The following is a 21,153-nucleotide window of genomic DNA, read 5'->3' on the forward strand; positions in this document are numbered from 1 at the left end:
TGTTGCCGACCGGATCTAGAAACCTTATGTGTGTAGGATTCTAAGCGTACGTCTACGATATTAGAACTAGCATGTAAACGTTTCGGAGTGATAAGGAAGATTTGAATATCTATCATGATTGAGGATCTAATTTCACCATATTCGGTGTGTAGATCAAAAATGGTGAGAACAAGAAGTGGAGTTGGAAATGCTGATGAAAATAGGAATCAACCACCAGTGATTAAACAAGTACCTGTCGTAGCAGCAGCACCTGAGCCAATAACCATGGCTGGTGTGCAAATGATGATTCAGACGATGTTGGATCGTCAGATGGATGAAACTAGACGGTTTCTTCAACAGAATCGTGAAGAACTGTCAATTCGTGTGGAAGAGCCTGAATTAAATGAAGGGCACTCGGAAGGTGGAAACTTCAGTGGGTCTGTTGGTCAAGCCAGCCCACCGATAGTTAGGCAAGACAACCATGGTGGAAGGAACGATGGAGTGGGATGCAAGTACAAGGACTTCCTAACTTGCAAACCATCGACCTTCAATGGAAAGGAGGATCCAATTGGGGTTATGGATTGGATCTCCGAAATGGAGTTAGCCTTCATGACTTGTGGCTGCAGAGGAAAGTCGCAGACTATCTATGCAGTGCGTCAGTTTCGAGGTGGAGCCGTTCGTTGGTGGAACACTCTAGGGAAGACGTTGCGCCCTAATGAGCCACTGCAATTGTCATGGGCAGAATTCCTGGTTCAGTTCAAGCGCAAGTTCTGTTCGGCTCAAAATTTGTTGGAGTTGGAGAACAAGTTCCTGACATTGACGAAAGGCAGCATGTCAGTTGATGAATACACCAATAACTTCACCGATAAGATGGAGTTTGCCTTGTGTATCGTACCAGACGAGTTCGCAAAGGTGGACCGGTATGCGAAGGGACTCCCATGGGAGTATGAGGTGCCAGTACGTCAGGCACATACTCTAGAGGCAGCTATCTGGGCTGCCAAGTCTGTTGAGAACATGATAAAGGGAAGAACCACCGACAAGGTTGAGGTTGGTGAGAAAAGAAAGTTTGAGGGAACATCTGGTTCCGGTAAGAAGGGCAAATTTTCGAAATCTGATTCGAAAAAGTTTGGAGGAAAGGGAGGCGAAGCGAAGTGGTGTGATAAGTGTAAGAAAAAGCACTTTGGGAAATGTAGCGAGGATGTAACCTGCTACAAGTGTGGGAAGGTTGGACATTTTTCCAATGAATGTCCGAACAACAAAATGATGTGTTTTGGTTGTAATGAAGAGGGGCATATTTTGAAAGACTGTCCGAAGAAGAAGGAGGCAGCTAGGCCCAACATTCCACCAAAGCCGAAGGCGAGAGCCTTCCAGATGACACTTGAGGCTGCGAAAGATGAAGCTGATGTCGCTTCAGGTACCTTTCTTGTTAACGAATTACCTGCTCAAATTTTGTTTGATTCTGGAGCCAACTACTCCTTTATTTCGCATGAGTTTGGTAGAAAGCTAGCTTTGCCTGTTGATAGACTAGATGATGCTTTATTATTCGAAGTTGCTAGTGGCAAGTTTGTACCTGTTAGCCATCGTATGAAAGACATCTTAATCGACCTTAATGGGAATAAGTTTCACGAGGAATTATTGCCTATCGAACTTAATGGTTTCGACATCGTTTTGGGAATGGATTGGCTTAGCGCCAATGATGCTGAAATTTTATGCAAGAAGAAGATAGTTAAAGTAAACCCGCCTGGGAAGGATTCGTTTATGGTGTATGGGGACAAACGCAGAGTGAATTCTGGAATCATTTCCCTAATGAAAGCCAGAAAGTGTTTGACCAAGGGATGTACATCATATTTAGCATTCGTGATTGATGCTAAGAAGGAAAAGAAGGTGATGTAGAGTATTCCAGTGGTGTGTGATTCTCCGGAAGTATTTCCCGAAGATCTTCCTGGATTACCACCTGATAGACAAGTAGAGTTCAGAATAGACTTGTTACTAGGAACCACGCCAATAGCAAAAGCACCTTATCGATTAGCACCGACGGAGATGAAGGAGCTGATGATGCAACTTCAGGAGTTATTGGACAAAGGTTTCATTAGACCTAGTTCATCGCCCTGGGGAGCTCCGGTGTTATTTGTGAAGAAGAAAGATGGAAGTATGAGAATGTGCATCGATTACAGAGAGCTGAACAAGGCAACAATAAAGAATAGATATCTGTTGCCGAGGATTGATGACCTATTTGATCAATTGCAAGGTTCGAGCTATTTCTCGAAGATCGATCTAAGGTCAGGATATCATCAGCTAAAAGTAAGAGAGCAAGATATCGAGAAGACTGCATTCAGAACCCGATATGGACACTACGAGTTCTTGGTTATGTCATTTGGACTAACCAATGCTCCGGCAGCATTCATGGATTTAATGAATAGGGTTTGTAATCCGTTCCTTGATAAATCCGTGATAGTGTTCATAGACGACATTCTGATTTACTCGAAAAGCCAGGAGGAGCATGGCAGACACTTGCGATAAGTGTTAGAAGTTTTGAAGCAGGAGAAGCTGTATGCAAAGTTCTAAGTGTGATTTTTGGATTCGTGAAGTCCAATTCTTGGGTCACGTGGTCAACCAAGAAGGGATAATGGTTGATCCAGCAAAGATTGAAGTTGTGATGAAGTGGGAACAACCGAAAAGTCCCACGGAGGTTCGAACCTTTTTAGGATTAGCCGGAAATTACCGAAGGTTTATCCAAGGCTTTTCTTCGATTGCTACTCCATTAACAGCTTTGACCCACAAAGGAGCTACTTATGCTTGGAGTGATAAGCATAAAGAAGCATTCGAGAAGCTATGCGAGGCACTGATACTTTCTCTACCCGATGGAGTTGAAGACTTCGCTGTTTATAGCGATGCGTCTGGGGTTGGATTGGGTTGTGTTTTGACCCAAAGAGAAAAGGTGATAGCATATGCGTCTCGACAGCTGAAAGAGCATGAAAAGAATTACCCGACTCATGATTTGGAGTTGGCAGCGGTAGTTTTCGCTCTGAAAATATGGAGGCATTACCTCTATGGCACGAAGTGCAAACTTTTCACTGATCATAAGAGTCTCCAATATCTCTTTAATCAGAAGGAATTGAATATGAGGCAACGACGCTGGCTAGAGTTACTCAAGGACTACGACTGTGAGATACTTTACCATCCCGGTAAAGCTAATGTTGTTGCTGATGCTCTCAGTCGGAAAGTCAATCTTGAAAGGAAAAGGCCAAGAGCGTTGAGAATTGAAGTTGTCTCGACCATTGTGGAAAGTATAAAGAAAGCTCAAGAGGAAGCTTCTGAAAGGAATGACCGAAAGGAGGAACGTTTGGGCAAAACGTTGGTATTCGGTGTAAACAGTCGTGGACAGAAGGTGTTCCAAGATCGGATTTGGATACCTAAGACAGGAGGAGTCAGAGATCTTCTGATGGAAGAAGATCACAAAACCATGTACTCGATTCATCTCGGTAGCACTAAAATGTATAGCGACCTGAAACCCTACTACTGGTGGCCGACGATGAAACCCTATAAATAGGATCCGAAGGTAGCTAATTCTTTTGTTCATTTTCTCTCTTCTCTCTCCCGTTTTGCATCGTTTTGCGTGCAAGAAATACCCCGAAGCCCCGGTATTATTCTCGATCCCCGAGGCAAGTCCCGAGATCCCGAAGATCCCGAGAAGTGCGGTTCCCGAGCCGAAGCTCTGCCCGCGAAAAGTTCGATTTTGTGAAGATCTTCCAGATCTGCTGAGATTTACTACTTCTGCAAGTCGTAGTGCTGTCCGATCATCTTCTGATCAAGTGAGTGTGTAGTTACCTTCTTCTAACACATAAATATTAAGTATTTTCTATAAAATACGTGCTATGTGTATAATATAAAGTTGTTTATATGTGTGACTGTATACTACCTTTCATAAACACGATAATAATACAAGTATGGTTTGAGTGTATTAAGTATATTGTTGTTTATATGTGTGAATGTGTATTCACTTTCTTCTATCTCATAGATATGATTTATTCTCTATGAAATACGTGTTATGTGTGTGTGTGCCTCATCTGTTATGTGGAATATGTATTGATTAAAGCATGCTATACAGGTTTTTAAACTATGTATAAAAATGTATATTTTATCTACTAATATGTTGGGTAGAACATGGGTAGATAGTTGGTGTGTAATAAACAGATGGGAGGCCTCGTTGTTGTTTGATTTAGTCATCTAGCGGAGTTTAGATGACGACCACGGACTTTTATAGATAGTCTTGTGGAAACATTAGCAGGTTCGCCACCTGTAGGTGTTAATGAACTTGGGTGTTCATTCGCTGTACTCCATCCCCCTCATGGTTGCCTTATTTGACTTATATTGCTGAGTAACCCCCGAAGCATGTGTTGTCGCCCCGATGAAATATTCTTAGACTAGGTCCCTTATGTTAGTTGTTTTAGGGACATAAAGTGAGAATAACGGGAATAGGTAATTGGGTTATTGTTGGTTGGTGGAAATTAAATATGATTATTTATTGTGGGTTGAAAACCCTATATGATCACCAGGCTCCCAAGCCTGACCCACTCAGTTTTATTTGTATTACAGGAAGTGGCGCGAGGGCATAAGATGGATGAACCATCAAGTTGTTTTGTTTACAAGTCTGTATATGTATATATTTGTTGACTGACTTGTAATGTTATCGTTTATGCTTATTGGTCTGTATCGGAACATGACACCCCGAGTTTTGATTATATAATGAAAAATACATTTCTTTTATGAAATGATTTGGTAAACATTGTTTTATCATGTTTTGTTTTTGGGAACAAATTCCGCAACTCTTTCAAATCAAAAGGATTTACTCTGAAAATATTTTAAAAGCATAAATGAAAATCAGTCTTTTCTGGCCGAGATTTTGGGGATGTCACAGTTGGTATCAGAGCATTAGTTTAAGCGAACTTGGAATTTGTAGGATTTCTAGACTTAAACTTAGAATGCTAAGTGAAGTTTTGAGATGTGTGTCTGTTGTGTTTTAGACACGAGCACTGGTTTATTTTAGGAAAGTTGTCTAAAATGCTTTTATGTGCTAAATGTTATATGTTGCCATATATGATATTATTTGTTCGGATCTATGGTCTGTTGCCGACCGGATCTAGAAACCTTATGTGTGTAGGATTCTAAGCGTACGTCTACGATATTAGAACTAGCATGTAAACGTTTCGGAGTGATAAGGAAGATTTGAATATCTATCATGATTGAGGATCTAATTTCACCTTATTCGGTGTGTAGATCAAAAATGGTGAGAACAAGAAGTGGAGTTGGAAATGCTGATGAAAACAGGAATCAACCACCAGTGATTGAACAAGTACCTGTCGTAGCAGCAGCACCTGAGCCAATAACCATGGCTGGTGTGCAAATGATGATTCAGACGATGTTGGATCGTCAGATGGATGAAACTAGACGGTTGCTTCAACAGAATCGTGAAGAACTGTCAATTCGTGTGGAAGAGCCTGAATTAAATGAAGGGCACTCGGAAGGTGGAAACTTCAGTGGGTCTGTTGGTCAAGCCAGCCCACCGATAGTTAGGCAAGACAACCATGGTGGAAGAAACGATGGAGTGGGATGCAAGTACAAGGACTTTCTAACTTGCAAACCATCGACCTTCAATGGAAAGGAGGATCCGATTGGGGTTATGGATTGGATCTCCGAAATGGAGTTAGCCTTCATGACTTGTGGCTGCAGAGGAAAGTTGCAGACTATCTATGCAGTGCGTCAGTTTCGAGGTGGAGCCGTTCGTTGGTGGAACACTCTAGGGAAGACGTTGAGCCCTAATGAGCCACTGCAATTGTCATGGGCAGAATTCCTGGTGCAGTTCAAGCGCAAGTTCTGTTCGGCTCAAAATTTGTTGGAGTTGGAGAACAAGTTCCTGACATTGACGAAAGGCAGCATGTCAGTTGATGAATACACCAATAACTTCACCGATAAGATGGAGTTTGCCTTGTGTATCGTACCAGACGAGTTGACAAAGGTGGACCGGTATGCGAAGGGACTCCCATGGGAGTATGAGGTGCCAGTACGTCAGGCACATACTCTAGAGGCAGCTATCTGGGCTGCCAAGTCTGTTGAGAACATGATAAAGGGAAGAACCACCGACAAGGTTGAGGTTGGTGAGAAAAGAAAGTTTGAGGGAACATCTGGTTCCGGTAAGAAGGGCAAATTTTCGAAATCTGATTCGAAAAAGTTTGGAGGAAAGGGAGGCGAAGCGAAGTGGTGTGATAAGTGTAAGAAAAAGCACTTTGGGAAATGTAGCGAGGATGTAACCTGCTACAAGTGTGGGAAGGTTGGACATTTTTCCAATGAATGTCCGAACAACAAAATGATGTGTTTTGGTTGTAATGAAGAGGGGCATATTTTGAAAGATTGTCCGAAGAAGAAGGAGGCAGCTAGGCCCAACATTCCACCAAAGCCGAAGTCGAGAGCCTTCCAGATGACACTTGAGGCTGCGAAAGATGAAGCTGATGTCGCTTCAGGTACCTTTCTTGTTAACGAATTACCTGCTCAAATTTTGTTTGATTCTGGAGCCAACTACTCCTTTATTTCGCATGAGTTTGGTAGAAAGCTAGCTTTGCCTGTTGATAGACTAAATGATGCTTTATTATTCGAAGTTGCTAGTGGCAAGTTTGTACCTGTTAGCCATCGTATGAAAGACATCTTAATCGACCTTAATGGGAATAAGTTTCACGAGGAATTATTGCCTATCGAACTTAATGGTTTCGACATCGTTTTGGGAATGGATTGGCTTAGCGCCAATGATGCCGAAATTTTATGCAAGAAGAAGATAGTTAAAGTAAACCCGCCTGGGAAGGATTCGTTTATGGTGTATGGGGACAAACGCAGAGTGAATTCTGGAATCATTTCCCTAATGAAAGCCAGAAAGTGTTTGACCAAGGGATGTACATCATATTTAGCATTCGTGATTGATGCTAAGAAGGAAAAGAAGGTGATGTAGAGTATTCCAGTGGTGTGTGATTCTCCGGAAGTATTTCCCGAAGATCTTCCTGGATTACCACCTGATAGACAAGTAGAGTTCAGAATAGACTTGTTACTAGGAACCACGCCAATAGCAAAAGCACCTTATCGATTAGCACCGACGGAGATGAAGGAGCTGATGATGCAACTTCAGGAGTTATTGGACAAAGGTTTCATTAGACCTAGTTCATCGCCCTGGGGAGCTCCGGTGTTATTTGTGAAGAAGAAAGATGGAAGTATGAGAATGTGCATCGATTACAGAGAGCTGAACAAGGCAACAATAAAGAATAGATATCTGTTGCCGAGGATTGATGACCTATTTGATCAATTGCAAGGTTCGAGCTATTTCTCGAAGATCGATCTAAGGTCAGGATATCATCAGCTAAAAGTAAGAGAGCAAGATATCGAGAAGACTGCATTCAGAACCCGATATGGACACTACGAGTTCTTGGTTATGTCATTTGGACTAACCAATGCTCCGGCAGCATTCATGGATTTAATGAATAGGGTTTGTAATCCGTTCCTTGATAAATCCGTGATAGTGTTCATAGACGACATTCTGATTTACTCGAAAAGCCAGGAGGAGCATGGCAGACACTTGCGATAAGTGTTAGAAGTTTTGAAGCAGGAGAAGCTGTATGCAAAGTTCTAAGTGTGATTTTTGGATTCGTGAAGTCCAATTCTTGGGTCACGTGGTCAACCAAGAAGGGATAATGGTTGATCCAGCAAAGATTGAAGTTGTGATGAAGTGGGAACAACCGAAAAGTCCCACGGAGGTTCGAACCTTTTTAGGATTAGCCGGAAATTACCGAAGGTTTATCCAAGGCTTTTCTTCGATTGCTACTCCATTAACAGCTTTGACCCACAAAGGAGCTACTTATGCTTGGAGTGATAAGCATAAAGAAGCATTCGAGAAGCTATGCGAGGCACTGATACTTTCTCTACCCGATGGAGTTGAAGACTTCGCTGTTTATAGCGATGCGTCTGGGGTTGGATTGGGTTGTGTTTTGACCCAAAGAGAAAAGGTGATAGCATATGCGTCTCGACAGCTGAAAGAGCATGAAAAGAATTACCCGACTCATGATTTGGAGTTGGCAGCGGTAGTTTTCGCTCTGAAAATATGGAGGCATTACCTCTATGGCACGAAGTGCAAACTTTTCACTGATCATAAGAGTCTCCAATATCTCTTTAATCAGAAGGAATTGAATATGAGGCAACGACGCTGGCTAGAGTTACTCAAGGACTACGATTGTGAGATACTTTACCATCCCGGTAAAGCTAATGTTGTTGCTGATGCTCTCAGTCGGAAAGTCAATCTTGAAAGGAAAAGGCCAAGAGCGTTGAGAATTGAAGTTGTCTCGACCATTGTGGAAAGTATAAAGAAAGCTCAAGAGGAAGCTTCTGAAAGGAATGACCGAAAGGAGGAACGTTTGGGCAAAACGTTGGTATTCGGTGTAAACAGTCGTGGACAGAAGGTGTTCCAAGATCGGATTTGGATACCTAAGACAGGAGGAGTCAGAGATCTTCTGATGGAAGAAGATCACAAAACCATGTACTCGATTCATCTCGGTAGCACTAAAATGTATAGCGACCTGAAACCCTACTACTGGTGGCCGACGATGAAACCCTATAAATAGGATCCGAAGGTAGCTAATTCTTTTGTTCATTTTCTCTCTTCTCTCTCCCGTTTTGCATCGTTTTGCGTGCAAGAAATACCCCGAAGCCCCGGTATTATTCTCGATCCCCGAGGCAAGTCCCGAGATCCCGAAGATCCCGAGAAGTGCGGTTCCCGAGCCGAAGCTCTGCCCGCGAAAAGTTCGATTTTGTGAAGATCTTCCAGATCTGCTGAGATTTACTACTTCTGCAAGTCGTAGTGCTGTCCGATCATCTTCTGATCAAGTGAGTGTGTAGTTACCTTCTTCTAACACATAAATATTAAGTATTTTCTATAAAATACGTGCTTTGTGTATAATATAAAGTTGTTTATATGTGTGACTGTATACTACCTTTCATAAACACGATAATAATACAAGTATGGTTTGAGTGTATTAAGTATATTGTTGTTTATATGTGTGAATGTGTATTCACTTTCTTCTATCTCATAGATATGATTTATTCTCTATGAAATACGTGTTATGTATGTGTGTGCCTCATCTGTTATGTGGAATATGTATTGATTAAAGCATGCTATACAGGTTTTTAAACTATGTATAAAAATGTATATTTTATCTACTAATATGTTGGGTAGAACATGGGTAGATAGTTGGTGTGTAATAAACAGATGGGAGGCCTCGTTGTTGTTTGATTTAGTCATCTAGCGGAGTTTAGATGACGACCACGGACTTTTATAGATAGTCTTGTGGAAACATTAGCAGGTTCGCCACCTGTAGGTGTTAATGAACTTGGGTGTTCATTCGCTGTACTCCATCCCCCTCATGGTTGCCTTATTTGACTTATATTGCTGAGTAACCCCCGAAGCATGTGTTGTCGCCCCGATGAAATATTCTTAGACTAGGTCCCTTATGTTAGTTGTTTTAGGGACATAAAGTGAGAATAACGGGAATGGGTAATTGGGTTATTGTTGGTTGGTGGAAATTAAATATGATTATTTATTGTGGGTTGAAAACCCTATATGATCACCAGGCTCCCAAGCCTGACCCACTCAGTTTTATTTGTATTACAGGAAGTGGCGCGAGGGCATAAGATGGATGAACCATCAAGTTGTTTTGTTTACAAGTCTGTATATGTATATATTTGTTGACTGACTTGTAATGTTATCGTTTATGCTTATTGGTCTGTATCGGAACATGACACCCCGAGTTTTGATTATATAATGAAAAATACATTTCTTTTATGAAATGATTTGGTAAACATTGTTTTATCATGTTTTGTTTTTGGGAACAAATTCCGCAACTCTTTCAAATCAAAAGGATTTACTCTGAAAATATTTTAAAAGCATAAATGAAAATCAGTCTTTTCTGGCCGAGATTTTGGGGATGTCACAGTTGGTATCAGAGCATTAGTTTAAGCGAACTTGGAATTTGTAGGATTTCTAGACTTAAACTTAGAATGCTAAGTGAAGTTTTGAGATGTGTGTCTGTTGTGTTTTAGACACGAGCACTGGTTTATTTTAGGAAAGTTGTCTAAAATGCTTTTATGTGCTAAATGTTATATGTTGCCATATATGATATTATTTGTTCGGATCTATGGTCTGTTGCCGACCGGATCTAGAAACCTTATGTGTGTAGGATTCTAAGCGTACGTCTACGATATTAGAACTAGCATGTAAACGTTTCGGAGTGATAAGGAAGATTTGAATATCTATCATGATTGAGGATCTAATTTCACCTTATTCGGTGTGTAGATCAAAAATGGTGAGAACAAGAAGTGGAGTTGGAAATGCTGATGAAAACAGGAAGCAACCACCAGTGATTGAACAAGTACCTGTCGTAGCAGCAGCACCTGAGCCAATAACCATGGCTGGTGTGCAAATGATGATTCAGATGATGTTGGATCGTCAGATGGATGAAACTAGACGGTTGCTTCAACAGAATCGTGAAGAACTGTCAATTCGTGTGGAAGAGCCTGAATTAAATGAAGGGCACTCGGAAGGTGGAAACTTCAGTGGGTCTGTTGGTCAAGCCAGCCCACCGATAGTTAGGCAAGACAACCATGGTGGAAGAAACGATGGAGTGGGATGCAAGTACAAGGACTTTCTAACTTGCAAACCATCGACCTTCAATGGAAAGGAGGATCCGATTGGGGTTACGGATTGGATCTCCGAAATGGAGTTAGCCTTCATGACTTGTGGCTGCAGAGGAAAGTTGCAGACTATCTATGCAGTGCGTCAGTTTCGAGGTGGAGCCGTTCGTTGGTGGAACACTCTACGGAAGACGTTGAGCCCTAATGAGCCACTGCAATTGTCATGGGCAGAATTCCTGGTGCAGTTCAAGCGCAAGTTCTGTTCGGCTCAAAATTTGTTGGAGTTGGAGAACAAGTTCCTGACATTGACGAAAGGCAGCATGTCAGTTGATGAATACACCAATAACTTCACCGATAAGATGGAGTTTGCCTTGTGTATCGTACCAGACGAGTTGACAAAGGTGGACCGGTATGCGAAGGGACTCCCATGGGAGTATGAGGTGCCAGTACGTCAGGCACATACTCTAGAGGCAGCTATCTGGGCTGCCAAGTCTGTTGAGAACATGATAAAGGGAAGAACCACCGACAAGGTTGAGGTTGGTGAGAAAAGAAAGTTTGAGGGAACATCTGGTTCCGGTAAGAAGGGCAAATTTTCGAAATCTGATTCGAAAAAGTTTGGAGGAAAGGGAGGCGAAGCGAAGTGGTGTGATAAGTGTAAGAAAAAACACTTTGGGAAATGTAGGGAGGATGTAACCTGCTACAAGTGTGGGAAGGTTGGACGTTTTTCCAATGAATGTCCGAACAACAAAATGATGTGTTTTGGTTGTAATGAAGAGGGGCATATTTTGAAAGACTGTCCGAAGAAGAAGGAGGCAGCTAGGCCCAACATTCCACCAAAGCCGAAGGCGAGAGCCTTCCAGATGACACTTGAGGCTGCGAAAGATGAAGCTGATGTCGCTTCAGGTACCTTTCTTGTTAACGAATTACCTGCTCAAATTTTGTTTGATTCTGGAGCCAACTACTCCTTTATTTCGCATGAGTTTGGTAGAAAGCTAGCTTTGCCTGTTGATAGACTAAATGATGCTTTATTATTCGAAGTTGCTAGTGGCAAGTTTGTACCTGTTAGCCATCGTATGAAAGACATCTTAATCGACCTTAATGGGAATAAGTTTCACGAGGAATTATTGCCTATCGAACTTAATGGTTTCGACATCGTTTTGGGAATGGATTGGCTTAGCGCCAATGATGCCGAAATTTTATGCAAGAAGAAGATAGTTAAAGTAAACCCGCCTGGGAAGGATTCGTTTATGGTGTATGGGGACAAACGCAGAGTGAATTCTGGAATCATTTCCCTAATGAAAGCCAGAAAGTGTTTGACCAAGGGATGTACATCATATTTAGCATTCGTGATTGATGCTAAGAAGGAAAAGAAGGTGATGTAGAGTATTCCAGTGGTGTGTGATTCTCCGGAAGTATTTCCCGAAGATCTTCCTGGATTACCACCTGATAGACAAGTAGAGTTCAGAATAGACTTGTTACTAGGAACCACGCCAATAGCAAAAGCACCTTATCGATTAGCACCGACGGAGATGAAGGAGCTGATGATGCAACTTCAGGAGTTATTGGACAAAGGTTTCATTAGACCTAGTTCATCGCCCTGGGGAGCTCCGGTGTTATTTGTGAAGAAGAAAGATGGAAGTATGAGAATGTGCATCGATTACAGAGAGCTGAACAAGGCAACAATAAAGAATAGATATCTGTTGCCGAGGATTGATGACCTATTTGATCAATTGCAAGGTTCGAGCTATTTCTCGAAGATCGATCTAAGGTCAGGATATCATCAGCTAAAAGTAAGAGAGCAAGATATCGAGAAGACTGCATTCAGAACCCGATATGGACACTACGAGTTCTTGGTTATGTCATTTGGACTAACCAATGCTCCGGCAGCATTCATGGATTTAATGAATAGGGTTTGTAATCCGTTCCTTGATAAATCCGTGATAGTGTTCATAGACGACATTCTGATTTACTCGAAAAGCCAGGAGGAGCATGGCAGACACTTGCGATAAGTGTTAGAAGTTTTGAAGCAGGAGAAGCTGTATGCAAAGTTCTAAGTGTGATTTTTGGATTCGTGAAGTCCAATTCTTGGGTCACGTGGTCAACCAAGAAGGGATAATGGTTGATCCAGCAAAGATTGAAGTTGTGATGAAGTGGGAACAACCGAAAAGTCCCACGGAGGTTCGAACCTTTTTAGGATTAGCCGGAAATTACCGAAGGTTTATCCAAGGCTTTTCTTCGATTGCTACTCCATTAACAGCTTTGACCCACAAAGGAGCTACTTATGCTTGGAGTGATAAGCATAAAGAAGCATTCGAGAAGCTATGCGAGGCACTGATACTTTCTCTACCCGATGGAGTTGAAGACTTCGCTGTTTATAGCGATGCGTCTGGGGTTGGATTGGGTTGTGTTTTGACCCAAAGAGAAAAGGTGATAGCATATGCGTCTCGACAGCTGAAAGAGCATGAAAAGAATTACCCGACTCATGATTTGGAGTTGGCAGCGGTAGTTTTCGCTCTGAAAATATGGAGGCATTACCTCTATGGCACGAAGTGCAAACTTTTCACTGATCATAAGAGTCTCCAATATCTCTTTAATCAGAAGGAATTGAATATGAGGCAACGACGCTGGCTAGAGTTACTCAAGGACTACGACTGTGAGATACTTTACCATCCCGGTAAAGCTAATGTTGTTGCTGATGCTCTCAGTCGGAAAGTCAATCTTGAAAGGAAAAGGCCAAGAGCGTTGAGAATTGAAGTTGTCTCGACCATTGTGGAAAGTATAAAGAAAGCTCAAGAGGAAGCTTCTGAAAGGAATGACCGAAAGGAGGAACGTTTGGGCAAAACGTTGGTATTCGGTGTAAACAGTCGTGGACAGAAGGTGTTCCAAGATCGGATTTGGATACCTAAGACAGGAGGAGTCAGAGATCTTCTGATGGAAGAAGATCACAAAACCATGTACTCGATTCATCTCGGTAGCACTAAAATGTATAGCGACCTGAAACCCTACTACTGGTGGCCGACGATGAAACCCTATAAATAGGATCCGAAGGTAGCTAATTCTTTTGTTCATTTTCTCTCTTCTCTCTCCCGTTTTGCATCGTTTTGCGTGCAAGAAATACCCCGAAGCCCCGGTATTATTCTCGATCCCCGAGGCAAGTCCCGAGATCCCGAAGATCCCGAGAAGTGCGGTTCCCGAGCCGAAGCTCTGCCCGCGAAAAGTTCGATTTTGTGAAGATCTTCCAGATCTGCTGAGATTTACTACTTCTGCAAGTCGTAGTGCTGTCCGATCATCTTCTGATCAAGTGAGTGTGTAGTTACCTTCTTCTAACACATAAATATTAAGTATTTTCTATAAAATACGTGCTATGTGTATAATATAAAGTTGTTTATATGTGTGACTGTATACTACCTTTCATAAACACGATAATAATACAAGTATGGTTTGAGTGTATTAAGTATATTGTTGTTTATATGTGTGAATGTGTATTCACTTTCTTCTATCTCATAGATATGATTTATTCTCTATGAAATACGTGTTATGTGTGTGTGTGCCTCATCTGTTATGTGGAATATGTATTGATTAAAGCATGCTATACAGGTTTTTAAACTATGTATAAAAATGTATATTTTATCTACTAATATGTTGGGTAGAACATGGGTAGATAGTTGGTGTGTAATAAACAGATGGGAGGCCTCGTTGTTGTTTGATTTAGTCATCTAGCGGAGTTTAGATGACGACCACGGACTTTTATAGATAGTCTTGTGGAAACATTAGCAGGTTCGCCACCTGTAGGTGTTAATGAACTTGGGTGTTCATTCGCTGTACTCCATCCCCCTCATGGTTGCCTTATTTGACTTATATTGCTGAGTAACCCCCGAAGCATGTGTTGTCGCCCCGATGAAATATTCTTAGACTAGGTCCCTTATGTTAGTTGTTTTAGGGACATAAAGTGAGAATAACGGGAATGGGTAATTGGGTTATTGTTGGTTGGTGGAAATTAAATATGATTATTTATTGTGGGTTGAAAACCCTATATGATCACCAGGCTCCCAAGCCTGACCCACTCAGTTTTATTTGTATTACAGGAAGTGGCGCGAGGGCATAAGATGGATGAACCATCAAGTTGTTTTGTTTACAAGTCTGTATATGTATATATTTGTTGACTGACTTGTAATGTTATCGTTTATGCTTATTGGTCTGTATCGGAACATGACACCCCGAGTTTTGATTATATAATGAAAAATACATTTCTTTTATGAAATGATTTGGTAAACATTGTTTTATCATGTTTTGTTTTTGGGAACAAATTCCGCAACTCTTTCAAATCAAAAGGATTTACTCTGAAAATATTTTAAAAGCATAAATGAAAATCAGTCTTTTCTGGCCGAGATTTTGGGGATGTCACAGATTGTCCATGGAGTTTTTAACCCATGGATCCTATTGAAATGAAAGGTCATGGGTATTAGATTTTATATGGATGAAACCCTAATCCTCCATACTATATAAAGAGGTCTTTGACACATGAAATGGCAATAGTATGTAAGCAAACAAGAGTGGGCCAATTTCTAGTGTGCTTACTGTTCTCTCAAGTTTTCTAAGGAGTTTTTGGTGATTTGTGATTCCACTTAAGGCTTCCACTCTATTAGGGCTAAGTTATTAAAGTTCAAGACTTCAAGTCACATCAAAAGGTATGTCTTCTAACAAGAATTTTGTAGTGTTGTTTCTTCATAATATGCTAGTTAGGATAAAACCTTGGAATATTGAATATTTGCATGTATAATAGAGAAAACATAGATCCAAGGTTTATTGGATTGCATGTACCCCATAGGATTGTTAGAATGCTCAAAACTCATCAAAAACACTACTCAGTGTCATCAGAAGATACAAAACACTACCTCCTTTAGTGTACCCATAACCATTATAAACTATACGAAACAATGTCACAACCAGCCTGTTTCAGTTTCACAACACAAACAATTATTGTTACTTATTAATGTAAACTAACAAACATTATATTATATAAATAAATAAAATAATACTTATGCCTTCACAAAATGACTTCTTGAGTAGAGGTTATAGTTATCAACAAAATTTATATGTTGTACAACAAAGCCTCTACCAGTTGCTCTGTACTTAGGACCACCATGCAAATTTTATATGTTGTACAACTAAACAGAATGCTTTGATTGTCATACTACAAGTGGAAAGTAGAAATATTTCATTAAGTCATATGAGTTGGCATATAATGAATTCCCAAGTCAATATGTACCTTCATTCTTATTGGTCAACAACCTAGAAGACTAGCTAGCCTTGTAGTGGTTTAAGATTTTCTATGTTTAACTTTTAGTCAAATGATAAATAGGCCAATTAGAGAAGCAGTTAGTTTAGTAAAAGATTGTACTATGAAAATAGCTTTGAATAGTTAAACATGTACTATTGATGATTGACTTGGACTAAAGCAAAGCCATGCCCACCCACCTTCTCCAACTCCAAAATCCTGAGGTGATACTGAAAACATAAGCCTTTCCACATCTGGAAATGTATAAGAAAAATTAGATAAATTTATTGACTTGAATGTTAAGAAAGTTAGTAGTTGATTATACATCAGATTATTGATTTGGAAAGACTAATAATTAATGTTTACTAAAACTGAAAAAGAAAAGAAAAAGATGGTGGAAATGAACATTGGCAATCTCAAGATTTAAATAGAAATTAAACAACTAAGAAAGTTAGTAGTTGATTATATATTAGATTGTTGAGGACTATTCTGATAATCACTATAAAGGGGCAAATTTGGAAACAATGCAACCCCCAAGAAACTGGTCTAAAAAGATAGAAAAAGAATGGAGGATTCTTGAGAAGAACTTTCCTGTTATGTTTTTTTTTCTAGTTTTCACAACTTATTTTCATCCATTTGGGTTGAGTTAAATTCTTGTTATTTGTTTAAGTACAGATACAATATTTGTTAGGGTTTATATAAATTATAAAGTAGGAGACTCACAAGGCCTTTCCAAGTCGACCCAAGTTGATGGCAGTGGAAATCATGGGCTATAACTATGTCATCTTTACTCTTGCTCCTTAAGGGGACTATTACTATTAAATATTCTGAATAACAAAATATAAGCACTAGCTTCAGCTTCAGCTTCTGTGAGTATAAGCATAAACAAATATAATACATTTAAATAAGTGGTAATGCAAATATGCAATAAACAAGAGGGAGTTGACTTACACTGCCATAGGCTGACTTGGGGTTCTCCAACTGGTCCATAGTCACTCCCAGCTTTTGCACTTTCTCCTCTTCTTTAGCACATCCACATGAGCAATTTTTGCAAGCTTTTCTTGGGCTTCCAACTTCACAATCACCAACTGCAAAACCTCATCACAATATGCAGTCAGAAACAACAAAATCTCACCTCATCCAATTTAACATCTACATACTTATCCATAGAAAAAAATGAAAACCCTAACTCTTAACATTTACCAGGTGGGAGCTGAGGTTTCTTCAAGTCCTCTTCAGATAACAAGTTGTCCTCATCAATAAGATCCATGTCATTAACAATCTGGACTTTAGGTAAGCTTTTCACTAGCTTCTTAAGAGATAACAAAGAACCAATCTTCCAAGTAGGTTTCTTAGCCTTAATCTGTGAATAACAAGAATACTAAACCAATTTATAATTCTCACAATATTATATGTATCCAGCCACGGATAATGGGCTTAAAATAGAACAATATGACATGGACATGATGGATACAGATTCGAACAAACTTACCCCAAAAGATTGTGCTTCTACAATCTCAAGCACCACTATATCTGAAAACCCTACAACCAACAATTTACGCTTAAGAGAAGATTTTGTATGCGAATTACTCAAACAAGATTATTAGTATACTCCCTGAGAATTGTGGATCAAAGTGTGTTCTTCCATAAGTAGTTCGTCACTCAGATGTCTTCATTGATGAGAATGGGAAGTTACACTTTGAATTGGAAAGTAATCCATACAACAAGAATTTAGTATCATCACTCAACTGTGACTTACAACCACAATGACAAAATTCAAATTGAAAAAGAATAACAACAACAGACCATACCAACAACTGAATATATACAAAATTTCTTCTGTCTTTCCCATAACATGTGATGACAGGTCCTAGAAACACATACACACAAAAAAATAAGTCATACATAACCGAATCCCTAATCTAATATAAAAAAGAATAGGTCAAACCCAATAAAAGTGTAAGTTTAATGAAACATAGGAGCTTCACACCTCTAGTAATTCAGTTAATAAATTAAAACCAAAAGGATACAAAAATACCTCAAGATTCTAAAATTGGGAAACAAATGGTGGAATCAAACTGGCAAAAAGAAACCCTCTGTCCAGTTCCACTATGAAAAGTGGAAAAGCAATCATTAAATAGCATAGACACCTAGTTTTACAAGAATGAAATAATAAGGACTAGATTGATAAATTAAGGAGTTAAAAATGAAGAAATAAGATGTAAATAAGATAAGAATAATTATTAGGGGAGTCGGTGAAAAGGTGTTGATTAATGAATTAGTTGCTGCCAATGGTTCAGAAGATATAAATGCACCGTCACCATCCTTGCTGAGCTGGCCACATAACATGATGATGTGTCACTCACCTATAACAATCATCCAAACAACAAGTTTACATAAACATTTTGCATTTGAATATCAGCCCAAAAGTAACATGGTATTAGACTCACAACCCCTAAATTAACTCAAATCGGGTTAAAATATTTGGAACTGGTCCAATCCATCATGAGATCAGTTTGGGTCTAGACAGGTTCCAAGTACTCGGTCCCGATGTCACCCCTACCTTAGCTAAGTTTGTGTCTTTGTTAACTAAACTAATGCAACTGAAACACTTGTACACCTCAATGATTGAAGATCACACATAGACATGACAATATCCACAGACACTATAAATATATGTTCCCATGCATCACACTAAACTAGAAACAAGATAAAATCAATTGAGTTCTTTTAGTCTAAAAGTGATACTCAAACAATTTTGGAAAGATATCCATTCTTTAGAAGGTTCTTGACTTTAGCATGAATGATTCTGAAGGCGATCCATACCCAGGACCCCCACTCAGAGTAACCTTCAACCATCTGCCATTTTTTATGGAAGACAAGAACCTTTCTGGTAAACTAACCCCCAATGCCCTTCAATTGTGAAGCCAGACTAAAAGCAGGAATGTGTTTCTTTTAGTGAGAGGAGATGATAGAGTGGGAATAGCAACATTGGAAGGATTATTCATTTTTCATATCCTTGTGTGTATGTGATTCTATGTAGATGAAATTAGACAGAGAGAGAGAGAGAGAGATAGAGAAGATTATCAGATGGGTAGATTCTCAGCCTTACGAAGGTTTCGTGCTTCGGTTGTTTACTAAGAATATCAACAGAATGAAAGAAGACAAACTTCAGTAGATAGCAGAATGAGTGTGGATAGGTTCGATTTATCATCATCAAAAAGCTCCGATCTTTCTGATAATATAGGATCTCCGGTCTCTTCTGGAAAAACCCTAAAAAGACAAATCACAATCGATCCAATAATCGGTGATTTTGACCTAGGAGGGTTGTAATACTGATGATATAGAGGTGCAGAAAATAGCTTCAAAGGCGTCATCATCTTCAGGGTGCAAAGAGAAATTGGACTCGATTTAACTAGGATTCGAGTTGCATAAATTAACAAGATAAGAAAAGTAAATAGACATCACCGATTGTGCTTGGACAGATGATCATTCAGTAGGAGCATGGCCGCTGGGGAAGGACCAGTGGTCAACCGCAAAGATGAGGAACGAGATGTTTGATGAGAACGATAAGAAGGACGTCATGAATAACGGAGAAGCGGATCGGAGACGAGAGAGAAGGAGGGAGATAGGAGAGTCGATTGCAAATATGAAAGATAGAAAAAAAGGTAGAAGGAGGGTTTTCAAAATTTTGGGGATTTCGTTTCCCTTGTCTAAATCGAGCGTTTAATTAAAATTATAAAGTGACAGGTACAGAGGACGCATGTTTAAGATAAAACGCTCTCAGTGTTTTTAATTTTTTTCTTGAGACACTAATTTAAGGACACATAATAATGCGTGACGTAAATATTTAAAATTTTGGAAGAGATAACATTATTTTAAGGTGATTCTCTTTTGCGTAACATAAATCAACGCATGTCGTGGTTTACGCGTCGTAAAAAGACTGTTTTTCTATTAGTGGTAGTAGTAGACAAGCTTGAATTACCTCCGCCTTTAGAAGTAACCCGATTATTATTACCATTTTTATTCCATTTATTTTTCGATTTTCCGGATTGTTAGGTGGTGGAATAAAGAGCCGTAATGGTGGGGTGGGGTTGTTCGAGCATTTGATCATCATTTTCTTCTCGAGTTTCACGAAGTAAAAGCATATTCTTTGCTTCCAAAAATGATGGAAACGGTTTGGTGTTTTTTACTACATTCACAATGCTATGATAAGAGGACAAAAGACCTCGAAGAATTTGCATAACAAGTTGCAGTTCAGTGATTTCAGAATCAACATTGGCTAAGGCATTGGCCAAATGTTTGATATCGTGACAATAGTAGGTTATTGACAAGGCGCCCTTCTATGGGTTGAAGAATTGTTCATGGAGTTGGAGCTTCCTAGGCATTTTGTTGTTGAGAAAAAACTCATGGTGGTTGTCCCATAAGTCCTTAGCTGTACAGTTATCACTAGAGATAATTTGCAAGACAGTAGGATCACACGTTGAGTAGAACCATGACTTCACATGCGAATCAATTGACTCCCAATCTTCATCATCTTCTCCCGAGGGCTTGGACATGCCATTGATATGACCTAGAACTTTAGCACCTTTACAAATATCTTGAAAAACACGACACATCATTTTGTGTTTAAAACCTTCAACCGTCAATTTGAAGCTAAATTGATTGTAAGCGTTTGTGACAACATAAACAAATTGTTTAGCAGTAGGTGAAACAGTAGATGAAGAACTAGATGTAGTCATTCCGAAAAATCAAAAAACGTGTGAAACAAAAACGAAACAAAAATCAGAGAACTAACCTTGGGTAGAAGGGTTGTAGCAACGTTTATCGTACTAAAGCTTGCAACAGAGGAGATGCAGTGGAATTGAGGATCTGCAAATGGAGGCATAATCGATGATGGTCATAGGCTGAAAAGAGAAAACGTGATGGAGTATTGCAAGACTTGATGGAAACACGTTGTGAAGGAGGACACTGTTCGATGCAAGAAGAATGACCGACTTGTGTTTTGACGGCCAAAAAAATCATGTCTTTAATCTCTGGCTCGAGACCATTATAACGAACGTATATTGCAGAAATACCCTCTTAGGGTTGGTATTGCATTCCAATCTGTGTAAATACACCAACATAATAAATTTACACAAAAGACCCTATACTATATGTAAATATAATAACCTGCA

General features: G+C 39.8%; 1 protein-coding gene across 1 annotated transcript; it reads right to left on the reverse strand.

The window, feature by feature from the left end:
• Positions 1-16,740: 16,740 nt before the first annotated feature.
• Positions 16,741-19,353, reverse strand: LOC122197126 (anamorsin homolog). Its single transcript, XM_052769748.1, has 5 exons — positions 19,147-19,353; positions 17,673-17,730; positions 17,451-17,518; positions 17,180-17,339; positions 16,741-17,064 (listed from the first exon to the last, which is right to left on the reverse strand). Exons 1-5 carry the CDS (start codon positions 19,351-19,353, stop codon positions 16,877-16,879), a joined length of 681 nt encoding a protein of 226 aa, XP_052625708.1. The 3' UTR covers positions 16,741-16,876.
• Between the last annotated feature and the right edge of the window lie 1,800 nt (positions 19,354-21,153).

This window comes from Lactuca sativa, chromosome 3 (genome assembly GCF_002870075.4).
Source record: "Lactuca sativa cultivar Salinas chromosome 3, Lsat_Salinas_v11, whole genome shotgun sequence".
NCBI classification, from domain to species: Eukaryota; Viridiplantae; Streptophyta; class Magnoliopsida; order Asterales; family Asteraceae; genus Lactuca; species Lactuca sativa.